General features: G+C 31.7%; 1 protein-coding gene across 2 annotated transcripts in view; it reads right to left on the minus strand.

Annotated features, from left to right (window-relative positions):
* Nucleotides 1–11,475, minus strand: part of Naprt (nicotinate phosphoribosyltransferase) — a 31,425-nt gene extending 19,950 nt beyond the window's left edge. Inside the window, exons 1-5 of one of the 2 annotated variants that reach the window (XM_089648328.1) lie at nt 11,142–11,475; nt 10,851–11,021; nt 10,636–10,762; nt 9,862–9,945; nt 7,535–7,662 (exon numbers count right to left, since the gene is read on the minus strand). In XM_089648328.1, the coding sequence (XP_089504454.1) occupies nt 7,535–7,662; nt 9,862–9,945; nt 10,636–10,762; nt 10,851–11,021; nt 11,142–11,223 (592 nt within the window). In that variant the 5' untranslated portion in view covers nt 11,224–11,475. The remainder of the gene's footprint in view (nt 1–7,534; nt 7,663–9,861; nt 9,946–10,635; nt 10,763–10,850; nt 11,022–11,141) is intronic. The other variant, XM_089648334.1, reaches the window with a different exon arrangement.
* Between the last annotated feature and the right edge of the window lie 755 nt (nt 11,476–12,230).

Genomic DNA, 12,230 nt, shown 5'->3' on the forward strand with positions numbered 1-12,230 from the left:
AACTTACACCGCTACCTCACAGATAAGAGTACAGACAATTTTGTGCAAAGTTGCACTGCGTAGACTCGTACATGGTTAACCACTGCCGTATAGAAATTATTTCAAAGGATTTCATGTTTGCTAAATATTAAATGAAATCTTGCTAAATATCAAACAAACTTTGAAAATTATTTTAACTAAGAAAACCACATTAGCAAAAAAAAAATACTGGTAATTAACTTAAAAGGTGAATATTCATAAATATATATTTTTTAATTGACTGGAATTCCTTATTGGGGTATTTTGTTTTTTTTATTTGTTTTATTGATATATATTTTTTTTAAATTCTTTCTTGTTTTCATTTATGAAATATTGTAAAAAATATACAAATATATTCCGACGGTTCCGAAGAACAATGTTGGATGTGCTAGTTTATAGTTTTGCAGCAGAGCTGTTTAATGTTTTGTTCCTTCAATTTTACTGTTTTTGATAATTTATGTCTCTGATTAAATAAATGGGGGTTAATACAAAATATCAAACGACACTATATAAAAAACAGTAAAAATGCAGGAATGAAACTTTAAACAGCACTATTGCAAAACTACAAATTTTCACTTCCGACATTGTTCTTCGGGACCGTCGATATGTAAAAGTCTATTTAACGGGAGTAAAAATTCAAATTGTTCAACTCCTTTACGCAAATTGGTTATTGTTAAGTCTTTGTACCTACTGATTATACTTACTCATAAATATTATATTTCTGCATTATGTAACATTTCGACTTATTGTGTCAGTAAAAGCCCTAAGTGCGTTAATATTGAACCAAGTGACTCACGATTAGCAAAATGTCTAAATTACTACTACAAATCTTTAAAAGTTTCTTTGAAACGCAAACAATACCGACAAAAGTAAAAATTGAGGTCACCGTCAAAATGGAAAAGCGATTTCCAAAGAATTTATTAATACTTATTTTATGTGTGGAATTTGTGTGTTCAAAAGAACAATCATTTGTAACGTGACCCGTCTCATAGCATTGGAATATTGTCTGCGGTGTGTAAGAGTATAAACTCAGCGAAAAAGCACTTAAAGTTGATAGCCTTACAGCTATGAATCGGTGCCTGGTACCAATAGAACTCCCCGGGAACTAATCTACTTCAATCAATAGGGGGGCTCACCCCAAACTTTATTGCGTGCCGGAGTTTATAGGGTATAATTCATGTTCAAGAAAATATGGTGTCAAACTTTCCCTATTCACTATCCAAGTCTTGCTGCAAAACGGACAAGTTTTAGCGCAAACTGCCAAGGTTCATGGCACGATATCATAACTATAAAACTTACTTCAAATGTGATTTGAGCTTTTAAATAACTGACAAAGATAGTTTCAGAACTATAATATAATGTTTTTCAAATGGATATAATGCCTTTACAACATTCATTCGGTCGTTAATGCGCAAAAATTACAAGACTCATGTTCGGATAAGTAATTATACATAACTGCTTCAATAGTTGTAAAATTACTTTGTGGCGTCATTTAAATTATATATAAGTACGAGTATTGCATGTATTGAATGTAGAAAGTAATAAACATACATACAGAGATAAGTGATTTGTTCATTGTTGGAAAGAGAAATAATTATTCTTCTCAGTTTGTCTCAAATATTTATTCTTGATTCCACAGATGAAATCCAAAAATATGACAAACAAACTGTACTATTACAAATTGCCAGGATTTTTTCGTTGACAGTTTTTTTTTTTTTTTTGGTACAATATTTTACATTTCTTAGTAATAAATTTAGTAATGTTGGCCTCACTGGGTGGCTTACCCGTGCTGAGGCCTCCATTAAAAGTGGAAAGTTAAAAGATTATTTATATTTTTTTATTATATGAACGGTGTAAAAAGTGAAGTGACAGTTTTCTTACTAATCCCCTAAACAAAAGGAATGAGTTTTCTAAATATAAAAATTCTTTCAAAAGTTTGACATTAAAATTTTATTTTTTCAATTTTTATTTCAAATACGAACATCTCAAAGATAATTTTATTTATTTTCTAAAATGGTGTTTTTTTTTATGACAAATTTAAAAATATGAAATATAAAGCATATTTAAAATACCTCGGAAGCATTCTGAAATTCCATGAAATTTCGGTGTCATTGAGACTTGTAGGTAAAAATATTTAAAAGCCTGAAGGGTTAATAATTTTAAAATTTAAATTATACAAGCAGTGCTGAATATAGAGAGCATAATGAGTGTGCTTTTGTAAATGGAATGTACAATAAATTTTAGACTCCGAGACGATAAGTATAACATTTAAAGTGCAACTGGTAACGGTAACAAAATGGACACGCTAACTGGCCTTTTATACCCTCCATTCGTTGTACATTCATCAGAGACTTATGTTCAATATTATTCCATAATCTTCCACTACGTTCATTACCAAAAGTAATATATAGACAACAATAACTTTCAAAAAGCATTATTTGTGTTCGGCAAATCACCTACCAAGAACTTGCCAAGAATTTTACCTCACCAGGTTGTTTGATAACGATTAAATAATATGAGATATGCCTCTCGGGAAGTACTAATAATAATCTCGATGTAAATAAAACATCGCTGTATGTATGTATTGGAGAAAGTTTATAGTAAGTTGGATACATCTACGATTATATCTATCAAGTGCTTGGATTCATCTGGTAAAAACTAGAATGTTTCGTAATGTTAAATTCAGTTAGCTAAGAAGAAATTGCCAAGTCCTAAAAATATTTAACTGTAAACATAGAGCAATTACCCATTGAGTATTAAATTGTGTAAGAATGATTTGGACCTTGAATACAGAAATAATTATTGCATTGAATATTACAATTCTGTTTTCAATCGTGGAAAGTGAAGCAGATTAAAGATGAATTTATCATAAGGCCATCGTAATATAAATTTGCCCTTTAAATATTGCAGATATTTCCGTAGTTTATTACTGTAACTGTAGCCGGACGTGACACGAAGGACACAGGAAGACAATTTTGGGACCCAATGGGTTAAGTAAATGTAATTTTTTCTAACTCGGTTCATGCTTCATAAGAATAATTTAATTATAATGCATAAATATATAAACATTTTATTCAGCCATGTACAGGGTTTTTCAATAAGAGGTGTTATTTTGATATTCAATCGTAAAAGATCAATGGTTTCGTTGCTTGTGTGGCACGTAGCGCCGTCTTGTTGAAAGTAAACGTTGTCCAGATCAATACCATCCGATTCCGGCCATAAAAAATCATTAATCATCTCTCGATAGCGCAATCCATTCACCGTAACTGTTGCTCCAGCCTCATTTTCGAAAAAGTAAGGTCCAATGACTCCGCCGAACCATAAACCGCACCAAACAGTCACACGTTGAGGACAGAGAGGCTTTTCACCAATAACTTTTGGGTTTTCCGAGCCCCAGATGCGACAATTTTGCTTTTTGACGAAGCCACCGAGGTGGAAATGGGCCTCATCACTCAAGATGATTTGCATTTGATTCACTCAAGTGAATTTTAATAATTTCAATGCGTTGTTGAAGCGTGTATCGTTCCATTTTTATTAATGGCGTGGTTTCTACTTGTCAAATGTCAAAAAATGACAACTTCAAAAGTAACATCTACCGAAATAGCGGGCTATTCAAAATAACACCTATTAGAATAATATATATTACATTAATCTGTTCTTAAACTAATCAATCACTAATTCAGATTAATGTAAATTCCTTATTTAATTGCCTATAAACTCATGTAATGTGTAAATGTCAATATCTAGGGGTGCTAAACCTATATTAAAAACAAAAACTGAATTGGGCAATTCACATTTTTGTTGAACGGAAATTCAAAATTCAGTTTAAATATTATCTAATAGCAATAACATTAGTTCATTAATTTCACTAGTTGATAAGTCTTTGTTTGGAATCAAATCTTTAAATAGTTTAAAACAAAGTAGCTATCCGCGTCTATCTGTTTGTGCACTTAGTTCTTCTAAACTACAGAACGGATTTTAACAGGGTTTTTACTATCATTTAGAGAATTTCTTTGGAAAGATTTATATATATAATACATGCATATTATATTTATAGAAATTATATAAAAGTGGAGCAAAGCCGGGTACATGTCAGCTAGTCATGCATAATACAAATTGTGTAGGTACTCAATGGATGTGCAAAAAGTATAGAAAGTTATTGTTCTACAACCTCCATAGACAACAATAACCACGCGTGAATAAAGCAAATTTTCAGTTATCGAACGTAGTAGGCAGTGCAGCAGTGATAAATTACCGCAGCTAGGGCAAGTCTCTTAACCGTTTGAGTGCCAAAAAAATTCATACAGTTGCTTGTAAAATGCCACCAAAAAAACATTATTTTTTATGAAACTACCTATATATTTTTTTAAAACCCCATAAATTCTTTGAATTTTCAAGGATTTCGATGATTTTTTCGGTGTTTTATTAAAGAATATTGGTTTAGAATCACGCGGAGGAGGATCCCGAAGTCCAGGCGTTTCGAAAAAATGAGAATTTTACGTACAGACGTACGCGCGAATCAGAACACTACTGACGCAATCGACGGAAATCGACGATCGGCAATCTTCGTTAAAACACGAATCGACGAAAATCGACGATTGGCACCCAAACAGTTAATTAGGCCCTATTCTTCCACAGCAACTGGGAATAGAAAGAATGGACAATACATTACTTTTCCAGTTAATTTGAACACAATCTTTTAATGGGCTTTTAACATAGCTAACCTAAGCTGCCCGGGCTATTGCCTTGCCACTGGTAATAGAGATCCCTGACGGAGCTAGCCGATAATTGGTGTTAATAGTGTCAATGTCAAATGTAGACTAGCGTGAGAATTGTGAATATGTACATAAGTCATTATTGTCGAATAAGTAGATACAAATGAGAATGAATTATAAAATATTGCCTCTTATTAATGTATAATTGAGTCACTTAAAGCTGTAACTCAAATTACAACCTCAAGTATGTATTTGTAAGCGAAATTTTAAGCAACACAAAGGACAATTGTTAATTACAATATTTACACACAACTATGGTCCTATAGCAGTCCCAGAGAGAGGTTGTATGTGATGTCTATGTCGATGACGTACATACAATCTCTTTGTGGGACTACTATAAGCCACGACTATGGTCCAAACATCCGCACTTACAAAATCACCAATATTTGAAACATAGGTGAAAAATATTGAACAGTTCATTCTTAACTATTTTAGAAACTGTGTGCAATGAAAAATCTGAAAAATGCAGTGAATTTAGAAATTTGTGTAAAATTAGCTGAAAAATTACCATGACTTATTTTCGTAGCTTCAAAATATTTTCAATATTAAATTATATTATGTTACATAATTTGAATAGTCTAACAACATTAAAGCATTGTTTTGAATAAATGAATACATAAATTAATTTACTCTACAAAAATAATACTATGTTACAGGATAATGCTAATCGCTGCATGTACGTACATAGACTAAATCACAATTTAAATCATGCGGGTTAGTTAAAATTGAGATATATATTCTTATGAATACAACCTAAATTAGTATTTTTGATAATATTATGATTTATTACTCAACCTGTAAATTGATTGATTTGATAAAAAGCATTGCAAATAATTTAGATTCATTTTTCCACCATTTTTTATATTAACATTATCACGACACAATATTTTTCCTCAGATCTGCAATGTAAAATCCCAAATAAAATAATTTAACAGCCTTGTGTTTTATAATCACAATGTCCTTCTAGTATTAAAAATTATTGCTCTATATAGGTGTTGGTTCAAGTGCATTGACCAATACTCAAAATACATTGACCAATACTTTAATACCTACTTTTAAAGGCCTTTGAAAATTGTTTGTTTAGTTTAAGATCTCCCAAATTTGATTGCCCTCAGATCCAAAGAAAAGGCCGATTTTATGGCCTTCTGGGTGTAATAATTGCAAGGATGCCTCTAACCAAGGCAACCCATAATAAAATAAAATATTGCAAATTGTATTCCTGAGATACTGTAATTTATTTCTATTGTTCATGTCACGTCCCTTCGAAATTATTGTTAGGCTAAGAAAAATGTATTCCACAAGAGAAAATAGCCTTAGTAAGGTCAACTTTTCCTTGTAGTTTTAATTTAAAAGAGCAGATACCCCGAGTATCTAGACTCTAGATTCTAGAGTGAGTCTTGGACGTTCAGTCTTGGAGAGTAGTCTGTGACAGTAGTCTGTCAGAATGGAATACCACTACTGATTACGGGAAATCATTCCCTTAGTAATATTCTGTTTTTATTGTATAAAAATAAAACTGATGTGAATAAAAAATCAAAGAAAGTGTTTTCCTGCCTACCATTGGGTGTTCTCGTACCAAGATAGTAGAAACAACTAATCTCAGCTTCAAATTTCAATTGATAAGGAAAGAGACGATTCAGAAGAATTATGTGCATCTTTGAGTCAGGCAAATAACACTATTTTGGCTACGTGAGAATGTGGACACACAAATACCATTTGGCAGCATTACCAAAACAATCTAAAGTGTATTATTAAAGAAACTTCTACAATTTAATCTCCCTGTTTTATTCACAATAATGATCATAAAAGATGTTTCGAGGGGTGTTAATAGATAAATGAAATGTAATATAATATTTGAATGGTACATAGATAATAACAAAATCAAATAATAATGATGACTGCTAAGATATTGTTTTATTTGAATGGCATCATTGTTTAACTAGGAGAATACTTGTCATTTAAAACACTTGTCAGAGAATATTAGTCATCTGGAACGCAATGTGATAGAAGTAATATTATAAGAAAGATTAAATGCTTTATAGTGATGAGACATAACAATAGAAGACAAGGTAACAATATGCTCGTACAGTGGCGGTCGGTCACTTCTGAGCTAGACAAAACACTTTTAAAAGGGCCAGAGGAAAGAGGAGATAAATAAGTAAACCCTATCTTTACCGGCCTTTGACCGGTCGGTGGCTGAGTTGACATCGCATTTGGGTCCAATCCAGGCGTAGTGTGTTCAATTCCCGGGATGGCTAAGTCCTCCATCACAACACAAGCAACATTTTCCGCCTACTATGGTGGTAGAAGGATATTTTTCAAATATTGTCAGATTATTTGTAACCCAGAAAGTTTGACTTTCTTTTAAAAAAAAAATTAATCATTGAAGACAATATTAACCCTTGGAACGCCGACCTCCCACGACTTTGTACTCCTTAGCGCACCAGGGGTGAAATGCCAATTGGCTGACATTATTTTCTTAATAACTTCTTGTTTTATTGCAAAATTATGTTTTTGTAAATTTTAATGTCTTGCCAGATAATTTTATTTATATATTTATAAAAAACATATTATTATATCTGTCTTATGTATTTTCCCCAGGATGGCTACTTATACTTGCCGGGGAAGTGCTCTGATCACTGAGCTAATTATTATAGATCTGAGCTAATTATCTTTATGTCTATTTAATTTTTGTGTGAATAAAATGTAAATTTTTTAATAGTTTATAAAGAAGGACTTACCAATGTAGGAGTATTTAGAGGCTGAGAGGCCCCCGTCTGGGCCTTGGGCCCTCCGCAGTCCAAACTCAAGCAGAGATATATTCTTACCAGCGACCATGCGATAGCGGGCTGCATTCGTAGCCATTAAACTGAAATACATTATTTATTCATTTGAGTAATAAAGATTTGCCCTTTACAATGGTCTTCTCCTGTAAAAAGTGGGATTCAATTACAAGACTTGAAAATAAGTAAACTGACATGTTTTAATAGGTTCCATGATACCTCAACACAGTGATTATTCAACACACTTTTAAAAAGTTATATAAAGTCATTAAAAACGATGATTTTTTTTTAAACATAACATAACATAACCTAACCTAACCTAACCTACTTAACCCAGTTAAAAAAGTTCTTGTTTCATCACTTTCCATGACTTAATATAACTTTTTAAAGATGTGATGAATTATCATTTTGATGATTTATCCGGTCACCGTTTTAATAACTTGAAAAGCTTATAGCTTGTGTGACCAAAAGTGATCAAAATGAAATGAAAAGAATTGATACATTTTACAGATTTTTTAAAACAAAAGCATTGTAAAATTATCTTCCGTAATATTGGAATTATTATTTAGGTATATTTTTAATGGAAAAAATCGTTTTTTAAAAAGAATATGGAATAAAAGATTATGCATGCTTACAAAACAAATATTTTACATACTTATGATTTTTTACAGCTTGCATATTACGAAGTATAAAATGCGTGTCTAAAGTTCAAGGTTCAATTCGTGTAGCATTGTGGATTGCAACTTATACATTATTATACGACGAAAATAAATATATTACAATACACCACGTAAGAATGAGGTTGTCTCCTAAGTTTTTTTTTATTTTGATAAAAATGTATTATATATATTTAACATGATGCACTGCGAAGCAATGCAAAGCAATGTTTTTATCACTAATCAAGAAATATTGTAAATGCTTTAATTAAATACTGCAAGTAGAACACATCTTGGACTTTAAAACAATCAAGCAACTTTTTGATAAGCAAGTCTTTTTATAAGCCCAGAAAAAAATAAAATCAGGCCAACAAAATTTATTTTAATTGCAAAATTTCGTACTTACGAAATTCTATATTGCATAATGTGTTTTATTAAGTCCTAACATTTTAAGATTTGTGCCTCAACTTCACAAAACAAAATAAAACACGCTTTTTGTTAATGTTTTTTTTGCATAAATCAAAACAGGCGGCTGGTGTTAAGTAGGAATTTCAACATTATCGCCATTTACATAAGAGGTGTTATTGTTAGTGGCCCCATTTCGAATGTTACATGACGTAGTGAATCACCTTAACCCTTGAGAGCCGGAGCCCTGAAACTGCCGTGTTGAAGAATTGTGGCCACGCACGTCACGAAGCACAGCAATTTCAGTGTCGACCTTATGCATTAATTTTGTCTTTGGATATTACTTCTACTGGGTTTTTTAAACAAAAAAATCAAAATATAACTTTATTAATAATTGTATTGTCTCCATGTTGGCCTTCAAAAATGTATTTTTATTTATTGAATATTCTTGCCGGCTCCTACCAAAGAGTTATATTAGCAACAGTTAAATTAGTTTTTCAATATCTCCAAAAATGACAAAGTTACGGGCTTTCAAAGTGATCATTGGTAAAATATAAGCAAAAGTGTCCGGTGAAGTCACTAAAGTACAATTTAAAATTCGAATGGGAGTGCCGCAGTACCGCCACGCAGATCCAGTGACCTCAAAAAATATCAAAATTTATTGTAGGAAACAACTTCGTTTTGTGATCCGATATAATCAAAAGAATAAATTGAATTAAATATTACATGTTAGGCGACATAATGATATGCTATAAGACTTAGAAGATAAGCGATATTAATGACGTAAAAAGAGATTTCTTATTTGCTTAACATAAACATTAAATAAATACTGTTATAACTTACACATATGTACTTTTAAAAATTGTTTGTGAAAAATTTACCAACCATTTTTTTACTTTTATGTAAATGGCATAAAAAAATATTCATACATTAAGGACGGGTTGTTTCAGAGAATTTGAACAATTCTTCAATTTTCAAAGAAAATTTTCTACTTCTTTGAAATTTATTTTTAAGTTCTGTTATTATTTCAGTTCTGTCAAGTAACTGGCCCATAATGATATAATAACAGAACTTGAATAGGACTTTCACGGAACCCGAAAATGAACATTGAAATTTGATGAATTGTTCAAATTCTATGAAACAACCCATCCTAACTCTCTATAAATGTTAAATACATAAACAAAGTCAACAAAAGTGTAAAGTTAGTTTACAAATATAAGATACCTGGCATAGTTCACTAGCGTCAATAGTGTAGTTTCGAGGATTTGGGTGATGATGAGGGGTCCTTCCACTCTTAAAAGAGGCACTCTGAAAAAATAAAAAGGTTTTAAAAAACATGGTTAAATGCTATTGTTGCTCCTGCCATACTGATGAACACTGTTTTCTAGAATTCAGTGTTCAATATGACTAGTATTTTTTATGGTAATGTTGTGAATTATTGTGCATTTTTTTAAAATTGTATGCCACTTTATGACCGTAGATAACATAATGGAAATTGTGTATAAGCTGATATGCGAGAGAAAATCATTAAAGTAACTACTTAAACAATTTTATCTTAATTATTCATGCTTATGATATCTTTTTCTTGTATCTTATTGAATGTCACATGAAAATATTTATCTTTATTTGATCAAAATTATAATAAATGTTAGAACTGAATGTTTTACCTCTGAAGTTGAAATTTTGATTAAAGTAGGTACTACTATTTTGTTTTTTTGAGAGATTTATACTTCAATTCAAGAATGTTCATGTTATGATCATATGGTGAATGGGTAATTTATTTAGCAACTCCCAGCATTTTTGGGTCAAGGATAAGTATTTTTACATAATATTATATTCTTATTACATATTCTGTGTATTACATTACAGTTGATTTTTTTTAAAAATCCGCTCAGATTGAGTGAGTAGAAAATAGATTATTTAACAGGAAGATAGTTTGTTTACGACTTATTAGTACTTTTCACAATAACAGTAGCTTAGTGACACTGCGGTATTTACCTGGGGAATGTGACTGAGCCTTCTTCTATTGCACTCACAGTAACATCTTTGCATGTCAATTGTCTCAAGAAAATAAAGAATTCTGGTTCAATGGATGGCGGAAGAGTTTGAGTAAGGTAAACAATATCTAAAAGAGAATTAAAACACTTTTTAGGTTATAATTATTGGGCCAAAAAAATAAACAAGGACTTATTAAAAACCAAAGTTAAACTCACCACTGTCGGAGTAATGGAAGTGATCCAAAAACTTTAACACTTCTTCTAGGCCAGCAAATATAGTAAACTCTCCTTGAAATGGATTATTACGAAAAAATAAATCAAACACAGCAACATCGTCTCTCTTTCCAGATTTCCAATAGGCGTAGGCCATAGTTATTTGATAGAGGTCTAAAATAAAATAAAATATTTATAACCAAAATGAAACGTAAATAATGCTTGACATTCTAATCATTTTTTCAAAATTCCCTCTTTGGTATAATATCAGTACGCCAACTTAGGGAAAAATACCTGTCAAAAGTGGCTGCACAATCCCGTTTTGGCGTGCCATTTTTCTCTCACTATTTAACAGGATTTCTTTTTCACATGACATGATTTAAAACAATTTCGGACAACGAGCTATAATAGCCGTCGCGTGCAACACGTTTAATCTCACAAATGAAACTGCCATGAAACTGCTGTCATTACAAATCGTCACCCGCTAAGCGCGGGAAGTACGTTCACTCACACTGACTAACAACGCAGACGTCATGCGCAAATGCTGAATATCGACCACACATTGCTAAGGTCAAAATTTGAAGGGCAAGTTTTATCGATAGTTAAACATTATTGATAAAACTTTCAAAGAAAAATGTCATACGTATATAGTAAGTTTCTTTTATATTTTTATGTAAAATTAATTTTAGTTTTTTATTCACAAAAAATATAGGTAAGTACAATACTTAGTGTAGGTACATGTACCTACTTATTTACGCCATAACTATGACCATACCATGACAACATAACATGTGAACATTTGTGTAGGTATATTTGAATCTTCTTCAATTTCTTTTCTGGTACCTCATCTGGAATTTTATTCCTATGTATTTGTAATTCTGTTCCCCATTTATTTATTTTTTTCGGAAGTGCGATTTTTGTGCCTTTTTATAACAATATCCTGTAGGGACGTATTTGTTAAGTTTGTTGGTACCAAAACACAGTAGGTAGGTAGGTAGGTATTTAATTTGGTATGAATAACGAGTTTTGAAAGATATTAAAATTATTTTTAGATTATTTTTTTGGGCAATGTACCTAGTGCTACTAGTACACGTTGGACCAACGCATTGGGCCAATGTGATGAACCGCCAACTGCGTTCACGCGTAGGCGGGTTGGCGCCAACGTTGGCCCAATGCATTGACCCAACTTGTAATAAGGGCTTTGAGGGATTGTGTACCTACCGCCGTACTGATGTATGCCGTACTCCTATTTGTTTTAAATATGTTATTACAATAATTTTAAAAAAAAAAGTAAATTGTCGCTATGAATGCGTTTCAGACATGGTTGCAGACCTGGGTTTACCAAAAAACGCGTAATTTTATTAAATTAAAATAAGTTGTGGA

Source organism: Hesperophylax consimilis, chromosome 3 (genome assembly GCF_061612785.1).
Source record: "Hesperophylax consimilis isolate HC1 chromosome 3, BYU_Hcon_1.0, whole genome shotgun sequence".
Classification (NCBI taxonomy): Eukaryota; Metazoa; Arthropoda; class Insecta; order Trichoptera; family Limnephilidae; genus Hesperophylax; species Hesperophylax consimilis.